The 24,564-nt window shown below is 52.0% G+C and overlaps 1 protein-coding gene across 4 annotated transcripts in view; it reads right to left on the bottom strand.

The window, feature by feature from the left end:
- LOC140730890 (catechol O-methyltransferase-like) overlaps positions 1–24,564 on the bottom strand; it is a 250,646-nt gene that overhangs the window by 161,392 nt on the left and 64,690 nt on the right. For all 4 annotated transcript variants that reach the window (XM_073051904.1, XM_073051903.1, XM_073051905.1 and 1 more), the window contains exon 3: positions 20,452–20,645. In XM_073051904.1, the coding sequence (XP_072908005.1) occupies positions 20,452–20,645 (194 nt within the window). The remainder of the gene's footprint in view (positions 1–20,451; positions 20,646–24,564) is intronic.

Genomic DNA, 24,564 nt, shown 5'->3' with positions numbered 1-24,564 from the left:
GGGTGAGGGAGAGGGGGGAGGGTTGATGGGGAGGTTGATGCTTTCTACTAGAGTAAGGGGTGAGGGAGGGGGTTAGGGTGATGGGGAGGTTGATGCTTTCTACTAGAGTAAGGGGTGAGGGAGAGGGGGGAGGGTTGATGGGGAGGTTGATGCTTTCTACTAGAGAAAGGGTTGAGGGGGAAGGGGGAGGGTTGATGGGGAGGTTGATGCTTTCTACTAGAGTAAGGGGTGAGGGGAGGGGGGTAGGGTTGATGGGGAGGTTGATGCTTTCTACTAGAGTAAGGGGTGAGGGAGATGGGGGAGGGTTGATGGGGAGGTTGATGCTTTCTACTAGAGTAAGGGGTGAGGGACAGGGGGAGGGTTGATGTGGAGGTTGATGCTTTCTACTAGAGTAAGGGGTGAGGGAGAGGGGGGGGAGGGTTGAGGGGGTGATTGATGCTTTCTACTAGAGTAAGGGGTGAGGGGGAAGGGGGAGGGTTGATGGGGAGGTTGATGCTTTCTCCTAGAGTAAGGGGTGAGGGAGGGGGTTAGGGTTGATGTGGAGGTTGATGCTTTCTCCTAGAGTAAGGGGTGAGGGAGAGGGGGGGGGAGGGTTGGAGGGGGTGATTGATGCTTTCTACTAGATTAAGTGGTGAGGGAGAAGAGGGTGGGTTGATGGGGAGGTTGATGCTTTCTACTGGAGTAAGGGGTGAGGGAGAGGGGGGGAGGGTTGATGGGGAGGTTGATGCTTTCTGCTAGAGTAAGGGGTGAGGGAGAGGGGGGAGGGTTGATGGGGCGGTTCATGCTTTCTACTGGAGTAAGGGGTGAGGGAGAGGGGGTAGGGTTGATGGGGAGGTTGATGCTTTCTACTAGAGTAAGGGGTGAGGGGGGAAGGGGGAGGGTTGATGGGGAGGTTGATGCTTTCTACTAGATTAAGGGGTGAGGGAGAAGAGGGAGGGTTGATGGGGAGGTTGATGCTTTCTACTGGAGTAAGGGGTGAGGGAGAGGGGGGAGGGTTGATGGGGAGGTTGATGCTTTCTGCTAGAGTAAGGGGTGAGGGAGAGGGGGGAGGGTTGATGGGGCGGTTCATGCTTTCTACTGGAGTAAGGGGGTGAGGGAGAGGGGGGTAGGGTTGATGGGGAGGTTGATGCTTTCTACTAGAGTAAGGGGTGAGGGGGAAGGGGGAGGGTTGATGCTTTCTGCTAGAGTAAGGGGTGAGGGAGATGGGGGAGGGTTGATGGGGAGGTTGATGCTTTCTACTAGAGTAAAGGGGTGAGGGGACAGGGGGAGGGTTGATGTGGAGGTTGATGCTTTCTACTAGAGTAAGGGGTGAGGGAGAGGGGGGGAGGGTTGAGGGGGTGATTGATGCTTTCTACTAGAGTAAGGGGTGAGGGGGAAGGGGAGGGTTGATGGGGAGTTTCATGCTTTCTACTGGAGTAAGGGGTGAGGGAGAGGGGGGAGGGTTGAAGGGGCGCTTGATGCTTTCTACTAGAGTAAGGGGTGAGGGAGGGGGGGGGGGGAGTGTTGATGGGGAGGTTGATGCTTTCTCCTAGAGTAAGGGGTGAGGGAGAGGGGGGAGGGTTGATGGGGAGGTTGATGCTTTCTACTAGAGTAAGGGGTGACGGAGAGGGGGAGGGTTCATGGGGAGGTTGATGCTTTCTACTAGAGTAAGGGGTGAGGGAGAGGGTGTAGGGTTAACGGGGAGGCTGATGCTTTATACCAGAGTAAGGGGTGAGGGGGGAAGGGGGAGGGTTGATGGGGAGGTTGATTCATTCCACTAGAGTAAGGGGTGAGGGAGAGGGGGAGGGTTGATGGGGAGGTCGATGCTTTCTACTGGAGTAAGGGGTGAGGGAGAGGGGGAGGGTTGATGGGGAGGTTGATGCTTTCTACTAGAGTAAGGTGTGAGGGGGAAGGGGAGGGTTCATGGGGAGATTGATGCTTTCTACTAGAGTAAGGGGTGAGGGGTAGGGGGAGGGTTGATGGGGAGGTTGATGCTTTCTACTAGAGTAAGGGGTGAGGGAGAGGGGGGAGGGTTGATGGGGAGGTTGATGCTTTCTACTAGAGTAAGGGGTGAGGGAGGGGGTTAGGGTTGATGGGGAGGTTGATGCTTTCTACTAGAGTAAGGGGTGAGGGAGAGGGGGGGAGGGTTGATGGGGAGGTTGATGCTTTCTACTAGAGAAAGGGGTGAGGGGGAAGGGGGAGGGTTGATGGGGAGGTTGATGCTTTCTACTAGAGTAAGGGGTGAGGGAGGGGGGGTAGGGTTGATGGGGAGGTTGATGCTTTCTACTAGAGTAAGGGGTGAGGGACAGGGGGAGGGTTGATGTGGAGGTTGATGCTTTCTACTAGAGTAAGGGGTGAGGGAGAGGGGGGGAGGGTTGAGGGGGTGATTGATGCTTTCTACTAGAGTAAGGGGTGAGGGGGAAGGGGGAGGGTTGATGGGGAGGTTGATGCTTTCTCCTAGAGTAAGGGGTGAGGGTGAGGGGGGAGGGTTGATGGGGAGGTTGATGCTTTCTACTAGATTAAGGGGTGAGGGAGAAGAGGGAGGGTTGATGGGGAGGTTGATGCTTTCTACTGGAGTAAGGGGTGAGGGAGAGGGGGGAGGGTTGATGTGGAGGTTGATGCTTTCTACTAGAGTAAGGGGTGAGGGAGAGGGGGGGAGGGTTGAGGGGGTGATTGATGCTTTCTACTAGAGTAAGGGGTGAGGGAGGGGGGGGAGTGTTGATGGGGAGGTTGATGCTTTCTACTGGAGTAAGGGGTGAGGGAGAGGGGGGAGTGTTGATGTGGAGGTTGATGCTTTCTACTAGAGTAAGGGGTGAGGGAGAGGGGGGGAGGGTTTGAGGGGGTGATTGATGCTTTCTACTAGAGTAAGGGGTGAGGGAGGGGGGGGAGTGTTGATGGGGAGGTTGATGCTTTCTCCTAGAGTAAGGGGGTGGAGGGAGAGGGGGGGAGGCGTTGATGGGGAGGTTGATGCTTTCTACTAGATTAAGGGGTGAGGGAGAAGAGGGAGGGTGATGGGGAGGTTGATGCTTTCTACTGGAGTAAGGGGTGAGGGAGAGGGGGGAGGGTTGATGGGGAGGTTGATGCATTCTGCTAGAGTAAGGGGTGAGGGAGAGGGGGGAGGGTTGATGGGGCGGTTCATGCTTTATACTGGAGTAAGGGGTGAGGGAGAGGGGGTAGGGTTGATGGGGAGGTGATGCTTTCTACTAGAGTAAGGGTGAGGGGGAAGGGGGAGGGTTGATGCTTTCTGCTAGAGTAAGGGGTGAGGGAGATGGGGGAGGGTTGATGGGGAGGTTGATGCTTTCTACTAGAGTAAGGGGTGAGGGACAGGGGGAGGGTTGATGTGGAGGTTGATGCTTTCTACTAGAGTAAGGGGGTGAGGGAGAGGGGGGAGGGTTGAGGGGGGTGATTGATGCTTTCTACTAGAGTAAGGGGTGAGGGGGAAGGGGAGGGTTGATGGGGAGTTTCATGCTTTCTACTGGAGTAAGGGGTGAGGGGAGAGGGGGGAGGGTTGAAGGGGCGCTTGATGCTTTTCTACTAGAGTAAGGGGTGAGGGAGGGGGGGGGAGTGTTGATGGGGAGGTTGATGCTTTCTCCTAGAGTAAGGGGTGAGGGAGAGGGGGGAGGGTTGATGGGGAGGTTGATGCTTTCTACTAGACTAAGGGTGTGAGGGAGAAGAGGGAGGGTTGATGGGGAGGTTGATGCTTTCTACTGGAGTAAGGGGTGAGGGAGAGGGGGAGGGTTCATGGGGAGGTTGATGCTTTCTACTAGGTAAGGTGTGAGGGAGAGGGGGTAGGGTTAACGGGGAGGCTGATGCTTTCTACCAGAGTAAGGGGTGAGGGGAAGGGGGAGGGTTGATGGGGAGGTTCATGCTTTCTCCTAGAGTAAGGGGTGGAGGGAGAGGGGGGAGGGTGATGGGGAGGTTGATGCTTTCTACCTAGATTAAGGGGTGAGGGAGAAGAGGAGGTTGATGCTTTCTACTGGAGTAAGGGGTGAGGGAGAGGGGGGGAGGGTTGATGGGGAGGGTTTGATGCTTTCTGCTAGAGTATAGGGGGTGAGGGAGAGGGGGGAGGGTTGATGGGGCGGTTCATGCTTTCTACTGGAGTTTTCTACTGGAGTAAGGGGTGAGGGAGAGGGGGTAGGGTTGATGGGGAGGTTGATGCTTTCTACTAGAGTAAGGGGTGAGGGGGAAGGGGGAGGGTTGATGCTTTCTGCTAGAGTAAGGGGTGAGGGAGATGGGGGAGGGTTGATGGGGAGGTTGATGCTTTCTACTAGAGTAAGGGGTGAGGAACAGGGGGAGGGTTGATGTGGAGGTTGATGCTTTCTACTAGAGTAAGGGGTGAGGGAGAGGGGGGGAGGGTTGAGGGGGTGATTGATGCTTTCTACTAGAGTAAGGGGTGAGGGGGAAGGGGGAGGGTTGATGGGGAGTTTCATGCTTTCTACTGGAGTAAGGGGTGAGGGAGAGGGGGGAGGGTTGAAGGGGCGCTTGATGCTTTCTACTAGAGTAAGGGGTGAGGGAGGGGGGGGAGTGTTGATGGGGAGGTTGATGCTTTCTCCTAGAGTAAGGGGTGAGGGAGAGGGGGGAGGGTTGATGGGGAGGTTGATGCTTTCTACTAGACTAAGGGGTGAGGGAGAAGAGGGAGGGTTGATGGGGAGGTTGATGCTTTCTACTGGAGTAAGGGGTGAGGGAGAGGGGGGAGGGTTCATGGGGAGGTTGATGCTTTCTACTAGAGTAAGGTGTGAGGGAGAGGGGGTAGGGTTAACGGGGAGGCTGATGCTTTCTACCAGAGTAAGGGGTGAGGGGGAAGGGGGAGGGTTGATGGGGAGGTTCATGCTTTCTACTGGAGTAAGGGGTGAGGGAGAGGGGGGAGGGTTGATGGGGAGGTTGATGCTTTCTGCTAGAGTAAGGTGTGAGGGAGAGGGGGTAGGGTTAACGGGGAGGCTGATGCTTTCTACCAGAGTAAGGGGTGAGGGGAAGGGGGAGGGTTGATGGGGAGGTTCATGCTTTCTACTGGAGTAAGGGGAGAGGGGGAAGGGGGAGGTTTGATGGGGAGGTTGATGCTCTATACTAGAGTAAGCGGTGAGGGGTAAGGGGGAAGGTTGATGGGGAGTTTGATGGTATCTACTAGAGTAAGGGGTGAGGGACAGGGGGAGGGTTGATGTGGAGGTTGATGCTTTCAACTAGGGTAAGGGCTGAGGGAGAGCAGGAAGGTTGATGGGGAAGTTGATGCTGTCTACTAGATAAGGGGTGAGGGGTAATGTGGAGGTTGATGCTTTCTACTAGAGTAAGGGGTGAGGGGGAAGGGGGAGGGTTAATGGGGAAGTTGATGCTTTCTACTAGAGTAAGGGGTGAGGGAGAGGGGGAGGGTTGATGGGGAGGTTGATGCTTTCTACTGGAGTAAGGGGTGAGGTAGAGGGGGAAGGGTTAATGGGGAGGTTGATGGTATCTGCTAGATTAAGGGGTGAGTGAGAGGGGGAGGTTTGATGGGAGGTTGATGCTTTCTGCTAGAGAAAGGGGTGAGGGAGAGGGGGGAGCGTTGATGGGGAGGTTGATGCTTTCTACTAGAGTAAGGGGTGAGGGAGAGTGGGGAGGGTTGATGGGGAGGTTGATGTTTTCTACTAGAGTAAGGGGTGAGGGAGAGGGGGAGGGTTCATGGGGAGGTTGATGCTTTCTACTAGAGTAAGGGGTGAGGGAGAGGGTGAGGGTTGATGGGGAGGTTGAAGCTTTCTACTGGAGTAAGGGGTGAGGTAGAGGGGGGAGGGTTGATGGGGAGGTTGAAGCTTTCTACTAGAGTAAGGGGTGAGGGAGAGTGGGGAGGGTTGATGGGGAGGTTGATGTTTTCTACTAGAGTAAGGGGTGAGGGAGAGGGGGGAGGGTTGATGGGGCGCTTGATGCTTTCTACTAGAGTAAGGGGTGAGGGAGGGGGGTAGGGTTGATGGGGAGGTTGATGCTTTCTACTATAGTAAGGGGTGAGGGAGAGGGGGAGGGTTGATGGCGAGGTCGATGCTTTCTACTAGAGTAAGGGGTGAGGGGGAAGGGGGAGGGTTGATGGGGAGGTTGATGCTTTCTACTAGAGTAAGGGGTGAGGGAGAGGGGGGAGGGTTGATGGGGAGTTTGATGCTTTCTACTAGAGTAAGGGGTGAGGGAGAGGGGGTAGGGTTGATGGGGAGGTTGATGCTTTCTACTAGAGTAAGGGGTGAGGGTGAAGGGGAGGGTTGATGGGGAGGTTGATGCTTTCTGCTAGAGTAAGGGGTGAGGGAGAGGGGGGAGGGTTGATGGGGAGGTTGATGCTTTCTACTAGAGTTAGGTGTGAGGGGGAAGGGGGAGGGTTCATGGGGAGATTGATGCTTTCTACTAGAGTAATGGGCGAGAAGGAAGGGGGAGGGTTCATGGGGAGGTTGATGCTCTCTACTAGAGTAAGGGTTGAGGGAGAGGGGGGAGCGTTGATGGGGAGGTTGATGTTTCTCCTAGAGTAAGGGGTGAGGGAGAGGGGGGACGGTTAATGGGGAGGTTGATTCTTTCCACTAGAGTAAGGGGTGAGGGAGAGGGGGAGGGTTGATGGGGAGGTTGATGCTTTCTACTAGAGTAAGGGGTGAGGGAGATGGGGAGGGTTGATGGGGAGGTTGAAGCTTTCTACTGTAGTAAGGGGTGAGGTAGAGGGGGGAGGGTTGATGGGGAGGTTGATGCTTTCTACTAGAGTAAGGGGTGAGGGAGAGGGGGTAGGGTTGATGGGGCGCTTGATGCTTTCTACTAGAGTAAGGGGTGAGGGAGGGGGGTAGGGTTGATGGGGAGGTTGATGCTTTCTACTAGAGTAAGGGGTGAGGGAGAGGGGGAGGGTTGATGGCGAGGTCGATGCTTTCTACTAGAGTAAGGGGTGAGGGGGAAGGGTGAGTGTTGATGGGGAGGTTGATGCTTTCTACTAGAGTAAGGGGTGAGGGAGAGGGGGGAGGGTTGATGGGGAGGTTGATGCTTTCTACTAGAGTAAGGGGTGAGGGAGAGGGGGGAGGGTTGATGGGGAGGTTGATGCTTTCTACTAGAGTAAGGGGTGAGGGAGGGGGTTAGGGTTGATGTGGAGGTTGATGCTTTCTCCTAGAGTAAGGGGTGAGGGAGAGGGGGGGGAGGGTTGAGGGGGTGATTGATGCTTTCTACTAGATTAAGGGGTGAGGGAGAAGAGGGTGGGTTGATGGGGAGGTTGATGCTTTCTACTGGAGTAAGGGGTGAGGGAGAGGGGGGAGGGGTTGATGGGGAGGTTGATGCTTTCTGCTAGAGTAAGGGGTGAGGGAGAGGGGGGAGGGTTGATGGGGCGGTTCATGCTTTCTACTGGAGTAAGGGGTGAGGGAGAGGGGGTAGGGTTGATGGGGAGGTTGATGCTTTCTACTAGAGTAAGGGGTGAGGGGGAAGGGGGAGGGTTGATGGGGAGGTTGATGCTTTCTACTAGATTAAGGGGTGAGGGAGAAGAGGGAGGGTTGATGGGGAGGTTGATGCTTTCTACTGGAGTAAGGGGTGAGGGAGAGGGGGGAGGGTTGATGGGGAGGTTGATGCTTTCTGCTAGAGTAAGGGGTGAGGGAGAGGGGGGAGGGTTGATGGGGCGGTTCATGCTTTCTACTGGAGTAAGGGGTGAGGGAGAGGGGGTAGGGTTGATGGGGAGGTTGATGCTTTCTACTAGAGTAAGGGGTGAGGGGGAAGGGGGAGGGTTGATGCTTTCTGCTAGAGTAAGGGGTGAGGGAGATGGGGGAGGGTTGATGGGGAGGTTGATGCTTTCTACTAGAGTAAGGGGTGAGGGACAGGGGGAGGGTTGATGTGGAGGTTGATGCTTTCTACTAGAGTAAGGGGTGAGGGAGAGGGGGGGAGGGTTGAGGGGGTGATTGATGCTTTCTACTAGAGTAAGGGGTGAGGGGGAAGGGGAGGGTTGATGGGGAGTTTCATGCTTTCTACTGGAGTAAGGGGTGAGGGAGAGGGGGGAGGGTTGAAGGGGCGCTTGATGCTTTCTACTAGAGTAAGGGGTGAGGGAGGGGGGGGGGAGTGTTGATGGGGAGGTTGATGCTTTCTCCTAGAGTAAGGGGTGAGGGAGAGGGGGGAGGGTTGATGGGGAGGTTGATGCTTTCTACTAGAGTAAGGGGTGACGGAGAGGGGGAGGGTTCATGGGGAGGTTGATGCTTTCTACTAGAGTAAGGGGTGAGGGAGAGGGTGTAGGGTTAACGGGGAGGCTGATGCTTTATACCAGAGTAAGGGGTGAGGGGGAAGGGGGAGGGTTGATGGGGAGGTTGATTCATTCCACTAGAGTAAGGGGTGAGGGAGAGGGGGAGGGTTGATGGGGAGGTCGATGCTTTCTACTGGAGTAAGGGGTGAGGGAGAGGGGGAGGGTTGATGGGGAGGTTGATGCTTTCTACTAGAGTAAGGTGTGAGGGGGAAGGGGGAGGGTTCATGGGGAGATTGATGCTTTCTACTAGAGTAAGGGGTGAGGGGTAGGGGGAGGGTTGATGGGGAGGTTGATGCTTTCTACTAGAGTAAGGGGTGAGGGAGAGGGGGGAGGGTTGATGGGGAGGTTGATGCTTTCTACTAGAGTAAGGGGTGAGGGAGGGGGTTAGGGTTGATGGGGAGGTTGATGCTTTCTACTAGAGTAAGGGGTGAGGGAGAGGGGGGAGGGTTGATGGGGAGGTTGATGCTTTCTACTAGAGAAAGGGGTGAGGGGGAAGGGGGAGGGTTGATGGGGAGGTTGATGCTTTCTACTAGAGTAAGGGGTGAGGGAGGGGGGTAGGGTTGATGGGGAGGTTGATGCTTTCTACTAGAGTAAGGGGTGAGGGACAGGGGGAGGGTTGATGTGGAGGTTGATGCTTTCTACTAGAGTAAGGGGTGAGGGAGAGGGGGGGGAGGGTTGAGGGGGTGATTGATGCTTTCTACTAGAGTAAGGGGTGAGGGGGAAGGGGGAGGGTTGATGGGGAGGTTGATGCTTTCTCCTAGAGTAAGGGGTGAGGGTGAGGGGGGAGGGTTGATGGGGAGGTTGATGCTTTCTACTAGATTAAGGGGTGAGGGAGAAGAGGGAGGGTTGATGGGGAGGTTGATGCTTTCTACTGGAGTAAGGGGTGAGGGAGAGGGGGGAGGGTTGATGGGGAGGTTGATGCTTTCTGCTAGAGTAAGGGGGTGAGGGAGAGGGGGGAGGGTTGATGGGGCGGTTCATGCTTTCTACTGGAGTAAGGGGTGAGGGAGAGGGGGGTAGGGTTGATGGGGAGGTTGATGCTTTCTACTAGAGTAAGGGGTGAGGGGGAAGGGGGAGGGTTGATGCTTTCTGCTAGAGTAAGGGGTGAGGGAGATGGGGGAGGGTTGATGGGGAGGTTGATGCTTTCTACTAGAGTAAGGGGTGAGGGACAGGGGGAGGGTTGATGTGGAGGTTGATGCTTTCTACTAGAGTAAGGGGTGAGGGAGAGGGGGGGAGGGTTGAGGGGGTGATTGATGCTTTCTACTAGAGTAAGGGGTGAGGGGGAAGGGGAGGGTTGATGGGGAGTTTCATGCTTTCTACTGGAGTAAGGGGTGAGGGAGAGGGGGGAGGGTTGAAGGGGCGCTTGATGCTTTCTACTAGAGTAAGGGGTGAGGGAGGGGGGGGGGAGTGTTGATGGGGAGGTTGATGCTTTCTCCTAGAGTAAGGGGTGAGGGAGAGGGGGGAGGGTTGATGGGGAGGTTGATGCTTTCTACTAGACTAAGGGGTGAGGGAGAAGAGGGAGGGTTGATGGGGAGGTTGATGCTTTCTACTGGAGTAAGGGGTGAGGGAGAGGGGGGAGGGTTCATGGGGAGGTTGATGCTTTCTACTAGAGTAAGGTGTGAGGGAGAGGGGGTAGGGTTAACGGGGAGGCTGATGCTTTCTACCAGAGTAAGGGGTGAGGGGGAAGGGGGAGGGTTGATGGGGAGGTTCATGCTTTCTCCTAGAGTAAGGGGTGAGGGAGAGGGGGGAGGGTTGATGGGGAGGTTGATGCTTTCTACTAGATTAAGGGGTGAGGGAGAAGAGGGAGGGTTGATGGGGAGGTTGATGCTTTCTACTGGAGTAAGGGGTGAGGGAGAGGGGGGAGGGTTGATGGGGAGGTTGATGCTTTCTGCTAGAGTAAGGGGTGAGGGAGAGGGGGGAGGGTTGATGGGGCGGTTCATGCTTTCTACTGGAGTAAGGGGTGAGGGAGAGGGGGTAGGGTTGATGGGGAGGTTGATGCTTTCTACTAGAGTAAGGGGTGAGGGGGAAGGGGGAGGGTTGATGCTTTCTGCTAGAGTAAGGGGTGAGGGAGATGGGGGAGGGTTGATGGGGAGGTTGATGCTTTCTACTAGAGTAAGGGGTGAGGAACAGGGGGAGGGTTGATGTGGAGGTTGATGCTTTCTACTAGAGTAAGGGGTGAGGGAGAGGGGGGGAGGGTTGAGGGGGTGATTGATGCTTTCTACTAGAGTAAGGGGTGAGGGGGAAGGGGGAGGGTTGATGGGGAGTTTCATGCTTTCTACTGGAGTAAGGGGTGAGGGAGAGGGGGGAGGGTTGAAGGGGCGCTTGATGCTTTCTACTAGAGTAAGGGGTGAGGGAGGGGGGGGGAGTGTTGATGGGGAGGTTGATGCTTTCTCCTAGAGTAAGGGGTGAGGGAGAGGGGGGAGGGTTGATGGGGAGGTTGATGCTTTCTACTAGACTAAGGGGTGAGGGAGAAGAGGGAGGGTTGATGGGGAGGTTGATGCTTTCTACTGGAGTAAGGGGTGAGGGAGAGGGGGGAGGGTTCATGGGGAGGTTGATGCTTTCTACTAGAGTAAGGTGTGAGGGAGAGGGGGTAGGGTTAACGGGGAGGCTGATGCTTTCTACCAGAGTAAGGGGTGAGGGGGAAGGGGGAGCGTTGATGGGGAGGTTCATGCTTTCTACTGGAGTAAGGGGTGAGGGAGAGGGGGGAGGGTTGATGGGGCGCTTGATGCTTTCTACTAGAGTAAGGGGAGAGGGGGAAGGGGGAGGTTTGATGGGGAGGTTGATGCTCTATACTAGAGTAAGCGGTGAGGGGTAAGGGGGAAGGTTGATGGGGAGTTTGATGGTATCTACTAGAGTAAGGGGTGAGGGACAGGGGGAGGGTTGATGTGGAGGTTGATGCTTTCAACTAGGGTAAGGGCTGAGGGAGAGCAGGAAGGTTGATGGGGAAGTTGATGCTGTCTACTAGATAAGGGGTGAGGGGTAATGTGGAGGTTGATGCTTTCTACTAGGGTAAGGGGTGAGGGAGAGGGGGGAGCGTTGATGGGGACGTTGATGCTTTCTACTAGAGTAAGGCGTGAGGGAGAGGATGGAGGGTTGATGCTTTGGTTGATGGGGATTTGATGCTTTCTGCGAGAGTTAAGGGAGAGGGGGGAAGGTTGATGGGGAAGTTGATGCTTTCTACTAGAGTAAGGGGTGAGGGAGAGGGGGAGAGTTGATGGGGCGCTTGATGCTTTCTACTGGAGTAAGGGGTGAGGTAGAGGGGGAAGGGTTAATGGGGAGGTTGATGGTATCTGCTAGATTAAGGGGTGAGTGAGAGGGGGAGGTTTGATGGGGAGGTTGATGCTTTCTGCTAGAGAAAGGGGTGAGGGAGAGGGGGGAGCGTTGATGGGGAGGTTGATGCTTTCTACTAGAGTAAGGGGTGAGGGAGAGTGGGGAGGGTTGATGGGGAGGTTGATGTTTTCTACTAGAGTAAGGGGTGAGGGAGAGGGGGAGGGTTCATGGGGAGGTTGATGCTTTCTACTAGAGTAAGGGGTGAGGGAGAGGGTGAGGGTTGATGGGGAGGTTGAAGCTTTCTACTGGAGTAAGGGGTGAGGTAGAGGGGGGAGGGTTGATGGGGAGGTTGATGCTTTCTACTAGAGTAAGGGGTGAGGGAGAGGGGGGAGGGTTGATGGGGCGCTTGATGCTTTCTACTAGAGTAAGGGGTGAGGGAGGGGGGTAGGGTTGATGGGGAGGTTGATGCTTTCTACTATAGTAAGGGGTGAGGGAGAGGGGGAGGGTTGATGGCGAGGTCGATGCTTTCTACTAGAGTAAGGGGTGAGGGGGAAGGGGGAGGGTTGATGGGGAGGTTGATGCTTTCTACTAGAGTAAGGGGTGAGGGAGAGGGGGGAGGGTTGATGGGGAGTTTGATGCTTTCTACTAGAGTAAGGGGTGAGGGAGAGGGGGTAGGGTTGATGGGGAGGTTGATGCTTTCTACTAGAGTAAGGGGTGAGGGTGAAGGGGGAGGGTTGATGGGGAGGTTGATGCTTTCTGCTAGAGTAAGGGGTGAGGGAGAGGGGGGAGGGTTGATGGGGAGGTTGATGCTTTCTACTAGAGTTAGGTGTGAGGGGGAAGGGGGAGGGTTCATGGGGAGATTGATGCTTTCTACTAGAGTAATGGGCGAGAAGGAAGGGGGAGGGTTCATGGGGAGGTTGATGCTCTCTACTAGAGTAAGGGTTGAGGGAGAGGGGGGGAGCGTTGATGGGGAGGTTGATGTTTCTCCTAGAGTAAGGGGGTGAGGGAGAGGGGGGACGGTTAATGGGGAGGTTGATTCTTTCCACTAGAGTAAGGGGTGAGGGAGAGGGGGAGGGTTGATGGGGAGGTTGATGCTTTCTACTAGAGTAAGGGGTGAGGGAGATGGGAAGGGTTGATGGGGAGGTTGAAGCTTTCTACTGTAGTAAGGGGTGAGGTAGAGGGGGGAGGGTTGATGGGGAGGTTGATGCTTTCTACTAGAGTAGGGGGTGAGGGAGAGGGGGTAGGGTTGATGGGGCGCTTGATGCTTTCTACTAGAGTAAGGGGTGAGGGAGGGGGGTAGGGTTGATGGGGAGGTTGATGCTTTCTACTAGAGTAAGGGGTGAGGGAGAGGGGGAGGGTTGATGGCGAGGTCGATGCTTTCTACTAGAGTAAGGGGTGAGGGGGAAGGGGTGAGTGTTGATGGGGAGGTTGATGCTTTCTACTAGAGTAAGGGGTGAGGGAGAGGGGGGAGGGTTGATGGGGAGGTTGATGCTTTCTACTAGAGTAAGGGGTGAGGGAGAGGGGGGAGGGTTGATGGGGAGGTTGATGCTTTCTACTAGAGTAAGGGGTGAGGGAGAGGGGGAGGGTTCATGGGGAGGTTGATGCTTTCTACTAGAGTAAGGGGTGAGGGAGAGGGTGTAGGGTTAACGGGGAGGCTGATGCTTTCTACCAGAGTAAGGGGTGAGGGGGAAGGGGGAGGGTTGATGGGGAGGTTGATTCATTCCACTAGAGTAAGGGGTGAGGGAGAGGGGGAGGGTTGATGGGGAGGTCGATGCTTTCTACTAGAGTAAGGGGTGAGGGAGAGGGGGAGGGTTGATGGGGAGGTTGATGCTTTCTACTAGAGTAAGGTGTGAGGGGGAAGGGGGAGGGTTCATGGGGAGATTGATGCTTTCTACTAGAGTAAGGGGTGAGGGGTAGGGGGAGGGTTGATGGGGAGGTTGATGCTTTCTACTAGAGTAAGGGGTGAGGGAGAGGGGGGAGGGTTGATGGGGAGGTTGATGCTTTCTACTAGAGTAAGGGGTGAGGGAGGGGGTTAGGGTTGATGGGGAGGTTGATGCTTTCTACTAGAGTAAGGGGTGAGGGAGAGGGGGGAGGGTTGATGGGGAGGTTGATGCTTTCTACTAGAGAAAGGGGTGAGGGGGAAGGGGGAGGGTTGATGGGGAGGTTGATGCTTTCTACTAGAGTAAGGGGTGAGGGAGGGGGGTAGGGTTGATGGGGAGGTTGATGCTTTCTACTAGAGTAAGGGGTGAGTGAGAGGGGGGAGTGTTGATGGGGAGGTTGATGCTTTCTCCTAGAGTAAGGGGTGAGGGAGAGGGGGGAGGGTTGATGGGGAGGTTGATGCTTTCTACTAGATTAAGGGGTGAGGGAGAAGAGGGAGGGTTGATGGGGAGGTTGATGCTTTCTACTGGAGTAAGGGGTGAGGGAGAGGGGGGAGGGTTGATGGGGAGGTTGATGTTTCTCCTAGAGTAAGGGGTGAGGGAGAGGGGGGACGGTTAATGGGGAGGTTGATTCTTTCCACTAGAGTAAGGGGTGAGGGAGAGGGGGAGGGTTGATGGGGAGGTTGATGCTTTCTACTAGAGTAAGGGGTGAGGGAGATGGGGAGGGTTGATGGGGAGGTTGAAGCTTTCTACTGTAGTAAGGGGTGAGGTAGAGGGGGGAGGGTTGATGGGGAGGTTGATGCTTTCTACTAGAGTAAGGGGTGAGGGAGAGGGGGTAGGGTTGATGGGGCGCTTGATGCTTTCTACTAGAGTAAGGGGTGAGGGAGGGGGGTAGGGTTGATGGGGAGGTTGATGCTTTCTACTAGAGTAAGGGGTGAGGGAGAGGGGGAGGGTTGATGGCGAGGTCGATGCTTTCTACTAGAGTAAGGGGTGAGGGGGAAGGGGGAGTGTTGATGGGGAGGTTGATGCTTTCTACTAGAGTAAGGGGTGAGGGAGAGGGGGGAGGGTTGATGGGGAGGTTGATGCTTTCTACTAGAGTAAGGGGTGAGGGAGAGGGGGTAGGGTTGATGGGGAGGTTGATGCTTTCTACTAGAGTAAGGGGTGAGGGTGAAGGGGAGGGTTGATGGGGAGGTTGATGCTTTCTGCTAGAGTAAGGGGTGAGGGAGAGGGGGGAGGGTTGATGGGAAGGTTGATGCTTTCTACTAGAGTAAGGTGTGAGGGGGAAGGGGGAGGGTTCATGGGGAGATTGATGCATTCTACTAGAGTAATGGGCGAGCGGGAAGGGGGAGGTTTGATGGGGAGGTTGATGCTCTCTACTAGAGTAAGGGTTGAGGGAGAGGGGGGAGCGTTGATCGGGAGGTTGATGCTTTCTACTAGAGTAAGGGGTGAGGGAGAGGGGGGAGGGTTGATGGGGAGGTTGATGTTTTCTACTAGAGTAAGGGGTGAGGGAGAGGGGGAGGGTTCATGGGGAGGTTGATGCTTTCTACTAGAGTAAGGGGTGAGGGAGAGGGTGAGGGTTGATGGGGAGGTTGAAGCTTTCTACTGGAGTAAGGGGTGAGGTAGAGGGGGGAGGGTTGATGGGGAGGTTGATGCTTTCTACTAGAGTAAGGGGTGAGGGAGAGGGGGGAGGGTTGATGGGGCGCTTGATGCTTTCTACTAGAGTAAGGGGTGAGGGAGGGGGGTAGGGTTGATGGGGAGGTTGATGCTTTCTACTATAGTAAGGGGTGAGGGAGAGGGGGAGGGTTGATGGCGAGGTCGATGCTTTCTACTAGAGTAAGGGGTGAGGGGGAAGGGGGAGGGTTGATGGGGAGGTTGATGCTTTCTACTAGAGTAAGGGGTGAGGGAGAGGGGGGAGGGTTGATGGGGAGTTTGATGCTTTCTACTAGAGTAAGGGGTGAGGGAGAGGGGGTAGGGTTGATGGGGAGGTTGATGTTTTCTACTAGAGTAAGGGGTGAGGGAGAGGGGGAGGGTTCATGGGGAGGTTGATGCTTTCTACTAGAGTAAGGGGTGAGGGAGAGGGTGAGGGTTGATGGGGAGGTTGAAGCTTTCTACTGGAGTAAGGGGTGAGGTAGAGGGGGGAGGGTTGATGGGGAGGTTGATGCTTTCTACTAGAGTAAGGGGTGAGGGAGAGGGGGGAGGGTTGATGGGGCGCTTGATGCTTTCTACTAGAGTAAGGGGTGAGGGAGGGGGGTAGGGTTGATGGGGAGGTTGATGCTTTCTACTATAGTAAGGGGTGAGGGAGAGGGGGAGGGTTGATGGCGAGGTCGATGCTTTCTACTAGAGTAAGGGGTGAGGGGGAAGGGGGAGGGTTGATGGGGAGGTTGATGCTTTCTACTAGAGTAAGGGGTGAGGGAGAGGGGGGAGGGTTGATGGGGAGTTTGATGCTTTCTACTAGAGTAAGGGGTGAGGGAGAGGGGGAGGGTTGATGGGGAGGTTGATGCTTTCTACTAGAGTAAGGTGTGAGGGGGAAGGGGGAGGGTTCATGGGGAGATTGATGCTTTCTACTAGAGTAAGGGGTGAGGGGTAGGGGGAGGGTTGATGGGGAGGTTGATGCTTTCTACTAGAGTAAGGGGTGAGGGAGAGGGGGGAGGGTTGATGGGGAGGTTGATGCTTTCTACTAGAGTAAGGGGTGAGGGAGGGGGTTAGGGTTGATGGGGAGGTTGATGCTTTCTACTAGAGTAAGGGGTGAGGGAGAGGGGGGAGGGTTGATGGGGAGGTTGATGCTTTCTACTAGAGAAAGGGGTGAGGGGGAAGGGGGAGGGTTGATGGGGAGGTTGATGCTTTCTACTAGAGTAAGGGGTGAGGGAGGGGGGTAGGGTTGATGGGGAGGTTGATGCTTTCTACTAGAGTAAGGGGTGAGTGAGAGGGGGGAGTGTTGATGGGGAGGTTGATGCTTTCTCCTAGAGTAAGGGGTGAGGGAGAGGGGGGAGGGTTGATGGGGAGGTTGATGCTTTCTACTAGATTAAGGGGTGAGGGAGAAGAGGGAGGGTTGATGGGGAGGTTGATGCTTTCTACTGGAGTAAGGGGTGAGGGAGAGGGGGGAGGGTTGATGGGGAGGTTGATGTTTCTCCTAGAGTAAGGGGTGAGGGAGAGGGGGGACGGTTAATGGGGAGGTTGATTCTTTCCACTAGAGTAAGGGGTGAGGGAGAGGGGGAGGGTTGATGGGGAGGTTGATGCTTTCTACTAGAGTAAGGGGTGAGGGAGATGGGGAGGGTTGATGGGGAGGTTGAAGCTTTCTACTGTAGTAAGGGGTGAGGTAGAGGGGGGAGGGTTGATGGGGAGGTTGATGCTTTCTACTAGAGTAAGGGGTGAGGGAGAGGGGGTAGGGTTGATGGGGCGCTTGATGCTTTCTACTAGAGTAAGGGGTGAGGGAGGGGGGTAGGGTTGATGGGGAGGTTGATGCTTTCTACTAGAGTAAGGGGTGAGGGAGAGGGGGAGGGTTGATGGCGAGGTCGATGCTTTCTACTAGAGTAAGGGGTGAGGGGGAAGGGGGAGTGTTGATGGGGAGGTTGATGCTTTCTACTAGAGTAAGGGGTGAGGGAGAGGGGGGAGGGTTGATGGGGAGGTTGATGCTTTCTACTAGAGTAAGGGGTGAGGGAGAGGGGGTAGGGTTGATGGGGAGGTTGATGCTTTCTACTAGAGTAAGGGGTGAGGGTGAAGGGGAGGGTTGATGGGGAGGTTGATGCTTTCTGCTAGAGTAAGGGGTGAGGGAGAGGGGGGAGGGTTGATGGGAAGGTTGATGCTTTCTACTAGAGTAAGGTGTGAGGGGGAAGGGGGAGGGTTCATGGGGAGATTGATGCATTCTACTAGAGTAATGGGCGAGCGGGAAGGGGGAGGTTTGATGGGGAGGTTGATGCTCTCTACTAGAGTAAGGGTTGAGGGAGAGGGGGGAGCGTTGATCGGGAGGTTGATGCTTTCTACTAGAGTAAGGGGTGAGGGAGAGGGGGGAGGGTTGATGGGGAGGTTGATGTTTTCTACTAGAGTAAGGGGTGAGGGAGAGGGGGAGGGTTCATGGGGAGGTTGATGCTTTCTACTAGAGTAAGGGGTGAGGGAGAGGGTGAGGGTTGATGGGGAGGTTGAAGCTTTCTACTGGAGTAAGGGGTGAGGTAGAGGGGGGAGGGTTGATGGGGAGGTTGATGCTTTCTACTAGAGTAAGGGGTGAGGGAGAGGGGGGAGGGTTGATGGGGCGCTTGATGCTTTCTACTAGAGTAAGGGGTGAGGGAGGGGGGTAGGGTTGATGGGGAGGTTGATGCTTTCTACTATAGTAAGGGGTGAGGGAGAGGGGGAGGGTTGATGGCGAGGTCGATGCTTTCTACTAGAGTAAGGGGTGAGGGGGAAGGGGGAGGGTTGATGGGGAGGTTGATGCTTTCTACTAGAGTAAGGGGTGAGGGAGAGGGGGGAGGGTTGATGGGGAGTTTGATGCTTTCTACTAGAGTAAGGGGTGAGGGAGAGGGGGTAGGGTTGATGGGGAGGTTGATGTTTTCTACTAGAGTAAGGGGTGAGGGAGAGGGGGAGGGTTCATGGGGAGGTTGATGCTTTCTACTAGAGTAAGGGGTGAGGGAGAGGGTGAGGGTTGATGGGGAGGTTGAAGCTTTCTACTGGAGTAAGGGGTGAGGTAGAGGGGGGAGGGTTGATGGGGAGGTTGATGCTTTCTACTAGAGTAAGGGGTGAGGGAGAGGGGGGAGGGTTGATGGGGCGCTTGATGCTTTCTACTAGAGTAAGGGGTGAGGGAGGGGGGTAGGGTTGATGGGGAGGTTGATGCTTTCTACTATAGTAAGGGGTGAGGGAGAGGGGGAGGGTTGATGGCGAGGTCGATGCTTTCTACTAGAGTAAGGGGTGAGGGGGAAGGGGGAGGGTTGATGGGGAGGTTGATGCTTTCTACTAGAGTAAGGGGTGAGGGAGAGGGGGGAGGGTTGATGGGGAGTTTGATGCTTTCTACTAGAGTAAGGGGTGAGGGAGAGGGGGTAGGGTTGATGGGGAGGTTGATGCTTTCTACTAGAGTAAGGGGTGAGGGTGAAGGGGAGGGTTGATGGGGAGGTTGATGCTTTCTGCTAGAGTAAGGGGTGAGGGAGAGGGGGGAGGGTTGATGGGGAGGTTGATGCTTTCTACTAGAGTTAGGTGTGAGGGGGAAGGGGGAGGGTTCATGGGGAGATTGATGCTTTCTACTAGAGTAATGGGCGAGAAGGAAGGGGGAGGGTTCATGGGGAGGTTGATGCTTTCTACTAGAGTAAGGGGTGAGGGAGAGGGGGAGGGTTGATGGGGAGGTTGAAGCTTTCTACTGGAGTAAGGGGTGAGGGAGAGCGGGAGGGTTGATGGGTAAGTTGATGCTGTCTACTAGATAAGGGGTGAGGGGCAATGTGGAGGTTGATGCTTTCTACGAGGGTAAGGGGTGAGGGAGAGGGGGGGAGCGTTGATGGGGAGGTTGATGCTTTCTACTAGAGTAAGGCGTGAGGGAGAGGATGGAGGGTTGTGGCTTTGGTTGATGGGGTTTTGATGCTTTCTGCGAGAGTTAAGGGAGAGGGGGGAAGGTTGATGGGGAAGTTGATGGTTTCTACTAGAGTAAGGGGTGAGGGAGAGGGGGAGGGTTGATGGGGCGCTTGATGCTTTCTACTGGAGTAAGGGGTGAGGTAGAGGGGGAAGGGTTAATGGGGAGGTTGATGCTTTCTACTAGAGTAAGGGGTGAGGAAGAGGAGGGAGCGTTAATGGGGAGTTTGAAGGTATCTACTAGATTAAGGGGTGAGGGAGAGGGGGGAGGGTTAATGGGGAGGTTGATGCTTTCTCCTAGAATAAGGGGTGAGGGAGAGTGGGGACGGTTAATAGGGAGGTTGATGCTTTCTACTAGAGTAAGGGGTGAGGGAGAGGGGGGAGTGTTGATGGGGAGGTTGATGCTTTCTACTAGAGTAAGGGGTGAGGCGGAAGGGGGAGGGTTGATGGGGAGGTTGATGCTTTCTACTAGAGTAAGGGGTGAGTGAGAGGGGGAGGGTTGATGGGGAGGTTGATGCTTTCTCCTAGAGTAAGGGGTGAGGGAGAGGGGGGACGGTTAATGTGGAGGTTGATGCTTTTTACTAGTGTAAGGGGTGAGGGAGAGGGGGGACGGTTAATGGGGATGTTGATGCTTTCTACTAGAGTAAGGGGTGAGGGAGAGGGGGGAGCGTTGATGGGGAGGTTGATGCTTTCTGCTGGAGTTAGTGGGGTAGGGGGTGGGTTGATGCTTTTGCTGCTGCTACTGCCTGGGGAGGGGGGCTTTGGGGTTTGAATGTATTTCTGTCATTCATTCTTTGGGGATTTTCTTCTGTTTCATGGATGTCTGTAGAGAGTAAGAATTTCAGGTTGTATACTGTATACTTCCTGTGATATTAAGTTGAACCGTTGAACCATATATCATGAAATGTATTGGCTTTGCAGCAGCAGCACAATAAAATACACAATAATAAGAACTGAATTGCATATGTATATGTATATATACATATATATATATATATATATATAGATATAGATACACTCACACGCTGTATATATTAACTTAAATAAGTTGTGCACCAAAAAGTAGTGAGGTAGTGTTCACAGGTTCATTGTCCATTCAGGAATCGGATGGCAGAGGGTAAGAAGCTGTTCCTAAATATCTGAGTGTGTGCCTTCAGGCTCCTGTACCTCCTTCCTGATGGTAACAATGAGAAGAGGGCATGTCCTGAGTAATAGGGGCCCTTACTTTTCTCAGTAATGTTGAAACAGGCTTCAGATGTGAAAAGATCTTCTAGCTTGCGACAGGTTAAATTGCACTTCCTCTCAGTTCGAAAGGGATATCAATGAAATACCCCTTTATTCTTCTAAACTCCAGAAAGTACAAACCTTGACCACTCTTCAAATGTTAACCCTTTCATTCCTGGGATCATTCTCGTAAACCTCTGGATTTTTTCCAAAGCCAGCCCACTCTTCCTTGGATATGGGGCCCAATTTAGCACTGAGATTGGCCGGCAGTACGTTAATAGGTATCCATAACATTAGGCGGGAGAGTAGATGTTTTGTTTGAAAGAATACTTGAATTTCTCTTGTGGGCTTCAGAACGTTTACCTTGTTCTCCACTCCAGCGAAGTGGAAGATCTGCTTTGCAACCCGTGCACAGGTGGGATTGAACTCGATGGTCAGTAGGTGCGCGCCAGGTTTCAGCACACGGCCCATGCGTAAAGCTGAGTAACCACAGTAAGTCCCCAGCTCAAGCACCGTCGAAGGGTTTGTCTCTTCCAACAGCCGGTCCAAAATCGCACCTGCATTGAGACACATCGCAGAAACACAGGAATAAAGAGGCAGGCTGTTAGCAGAATAATTTACAGTTGTCCTGGGGGGGCATGGCTTATTTGCCAGTCAAAAAATGCTTCTGTCACGCTGGTCAGTGATTGGTTCATTTAAAGTCTGCAATGCTCTTTTCCCATTGGTTGGCTTGTATGCCACGATGCCCATTTCCGGTTCTGGGCACCTCTGGGGGTATAAGAGTAGCACATGTGAGAGGTTTGCCCTCTTTCTTTCCTGCCATCCATGGGGCCTGCTTCAGGCTGAAGTGACGACCAGTGCAGAAGGACATTGAGAAATCTATCTATGAAGGTTCTCAGTCTTTCAGGTCAGCAGTAAATCAAGGCAACTGGACTTGCTGTGTTGTCCAGAAAACATTTCGCCACTCGTCCAGGAGGCTTCAGTTCTGATCCATGGTGGCAGTTTTCTGGCTTATAAACTCTGTGAGTTGTTTAAAGGTATGGCAATCATGAGGGTCATTAAGAGGTAATGAGAGGGTCACCTTTGCATGAAGGGTGGTGTCAACTGTTGTGGAGACGTTGGGGTAGAGATGTTCAGACTGCATTGTAAGTAGCTGATAGGTGGTGTCAGGGATGAGTTTTTCAGTTTGACAAAGATGGCTTCTTTAACCCCTCTTTCAAACCACCTGACCTCCCTGTCCAAAATGTGCACATTGTTATCATCAAAGGAGTGTCCCTTGTCCTTTAGGTGTAGATATACAGCCGGGTCCTGACCTGAGGTGTTAGCCCTCCTGTGCTGGGCCATCCGTTTGTGAAGTGGTTGTTTTGTCTGGCCGATATACAGATCTGTGCAGTTCTCGTTGTGTTGGAAAGCATATATGATATTGTTCTGTTTATGTTTGGGTGTAGGATCTTTGGGGATCATGAGTTTCTATTTCAGAGTGTTTGTAGGTTTGAAAAACACAAGGGTTTGATGTTAGTTGAAAATTCTTCTGAGTTTTTCTGAAACTCCAGCTACATATGGGATGACTATGTTTATTAGACTATATCGTTACACTCAGACAGAAACTCAACTACCCCAAGGTGGTTTGAAAGAAGCCATCTTTGTCAAACTGGAAAACGCATCCCTGAACACAGGGGGTGGGGTACGACATCAGCTATCAGCTACTTACAATGCAATCCAAACACCTTTAACCCTCGCATCTCCACAACAGTTCACACCCCAGTTCTTGCAAAGTGACCCTCTCTTTACCTCTGTGACTTTTAACGACCCTCATGTGATTGCTACGCCTTTAAACAACTCACAGAGTTTATAAGATGGAAAACTACCCACCATGGATCAGAACTGAAGCCTCTTGGATGATGGTGAAGTGTCTTCTGGACAACACTGGAAGTCCAGCTGCCTTGATTTACTACTGCTTGATAGACCATTGAGAAAGAGCATTGCAGACATAGACTGTGTCTGTTTAGTTAAGTATCCGTTTGGAGCAGACTTACTTCTTGAGTTTTATAATTTGGGAAGATTTAGCAGAGTATCTGTTCAATTAAAGGATAGCTGAATGTCCAGTCTTAGATGAACACTTGTTTAGCTAGATACCCAGTTTAGTGTTTCATTGTTCATTTTTAATTTTTTAAAAAAATTTAATTTTAATCTATAATTTTTTATACATTCATAAGTACACATTGAGATAATATAAAAAGTAATAAGGCACTTAAATAGATAATTATGTGCAATTGTAATTCCATCCTATTAGACTAAGCAATGACAATAATTGTTAAGAAAATATTAATAATAGTGGATTAATAATAATTTCCATGCATCTCTTCTGAGCAATTACTTCTGGTCCAAAATATTATATATAACCCTATGTAACTACCATTGTAGGATTTTATATCCTAACCCGTTCGTGTTTGCTCCCACCCCCAAACATAATTATCCAATCCCTATGTACTTATTTACTTATTTTTTTCATATTTTTCCCCTTTCCCAAATCTTTTCCTTTACTTGTGTTAATTCCCTAGTTTTAAAAAAAAGTAAACAATCGAACCAAGGGTGCTTAACATTAGCAATATTACTGTGTTGATGAGAAAAGCAGTATAAATCATTCGGAGAGTCAACCAGAGTCTGCTCGCTTTGGGGTTATAAATTCAATCCATTTATTCCAAATTTGATTAAATTTTTCTTTTTGAATTCTCAAAGAGTAGGTTATCTTTTCCATTTTAAATATTTCCAAAATAATTTCATGCCAATCTTCTAATGTAGGTGATATTGGATTTAGCCACTTTCTGGTGATTGATTTCTTACTTGCCGCTAAGAGGACCTGTAGTAACTTTATGTCTTTCTCCTGATCCAAAAACAGTACATGTCCCAAACAGAGCGTCTCAAAGTACAGAGGTAACTGGGCCTTAAATACCTGACCTAAAGTTCTATGAATACCTTTCCAATATAAACTTAATTTAATATAAGTTAGATATGGCCCTTGTGGCTAAAGGGATCAGTGGGTATGGAGAGAAAGCAGGTACAGGGTTCTGAGTTGGATGATCAGCCATGATCATACTGAATGGCGGTGCAGGCTCGAAGGGCTGAATGGCCTACTCCTGCACCTATTTTCCATGTTTCTATGTTTCTAATTTAGGGCAATCCCAGAAAATATGAAAATAATTTGCCTCCTTGGAGCCACACCTTCTCCAACACGTCACGTTTGTGTTTTTATATTTTTCCTGATATGGGGTCTTGAAGAATCTTATAATATTTTTCCAATAATGTTCTCTCCAGATCAAAGTGTTAGTTGAAGACCACTGAAAGCTGCATATTTTCCCCCAAACCTCCTCTGAAAGTACCAACCTCGCTTCTTTCTCCCACTTCTCTTTAATATACAATGTGTTTTCATTTTTAGCATGTAAGAGTACATTGTATAATCGAGAAATTGATTTACTTGACATTGAACTGTAAGCTGAATTCAGAATCTTGAAAAATTCTAATTCTACTGTTGATAAATCTGTATATCTACAACTCTGGTTAACATAATGTCGTATTTGAAGGTACCTAAAAATGTCATTATGTTCTAGGCCATGTTTTCCTGTAAGGATTGGAAACTTTGTAATACTCTTTTCTGTCTAAATGAGAGATAGGTTGTAAGACCTTTCTTTATCCATAGTTCAAATCTTTTATCTACTCTGTTGGGAAGAAATTCGGTATCATATGCGCACCATCTAAAAAGTTTTAACATGTTATTAATTCCACATGAATTAGCCACCTTCCGCCATACTTTTCATGTAAGATTTATCCAGCTGTTTTTAGAGTTTTTCAATTGGGCTATCAATCCTTTGTCTGTTATTGAGACCTGCAGAGGAAAACTGTCAATCAATCCAAATTCTATTTCCTTCCATCTAGCCTTATATTCCTTATTACACCAGTATAACAGAGGGGTTATCTGTGAAGCATAAAAATAATTTCTCAAGCAAGGAAGTGCCATACTTCCTCCTTCCTTCCCTAACTGTAAGGTGTTAAATCGAATTCTAGGTTTCTTTCCTTGCCAGATAAAGCGGGAAATCCATTTGTCCCATTCCCTGAATTGATTATCATCCACCTCTACAGGTAAAGTCCAGAAAAGATAGAGTAACCGAGGGAGAATATTCATTTTTATAGTATTTATCCTTGAATTTAAACTTAAAAAGGGTATAAAATTCCATCTATGTATATCTGCTTTTATCTTTGAAATTAATGGCCCATAATTTACCTGTGATAACGTTGAAATATCCTTTGGCGGGGTTATTCCTAAATATTTTAATGATTTAGCTTCCCACTCAAGATCATATGTATCCTGCAGTTTTTTGGATGCTGTATAATTTAGGGGCATAATCTGCGTTTTCTTTACATTTATTTTACAACCTGATACTTTCCTGAACTCATCCAACAGTGTAAACAATCCTATAA

Source organism: Hemitrygon akajei, chromosome 7 (genome assembly GCF_048418815.1).
Source record: "Hemitrygon akajei chromosome 7, sHemAka1.3, whole genome shotgun sequence".
Taxonomy (NCBI): Eukaryota; Metazoa; Chordata; class Chondrichthyes; order Myliobatiformes; family Dasyatidae; genus Hemitrygon; species Hemitrygon akajei.
The sequence above is the reverse complement of the archived record's forward strand: the minus strand, read 5'-3'. Positions and strand labels throughout refer to the sequence as shown.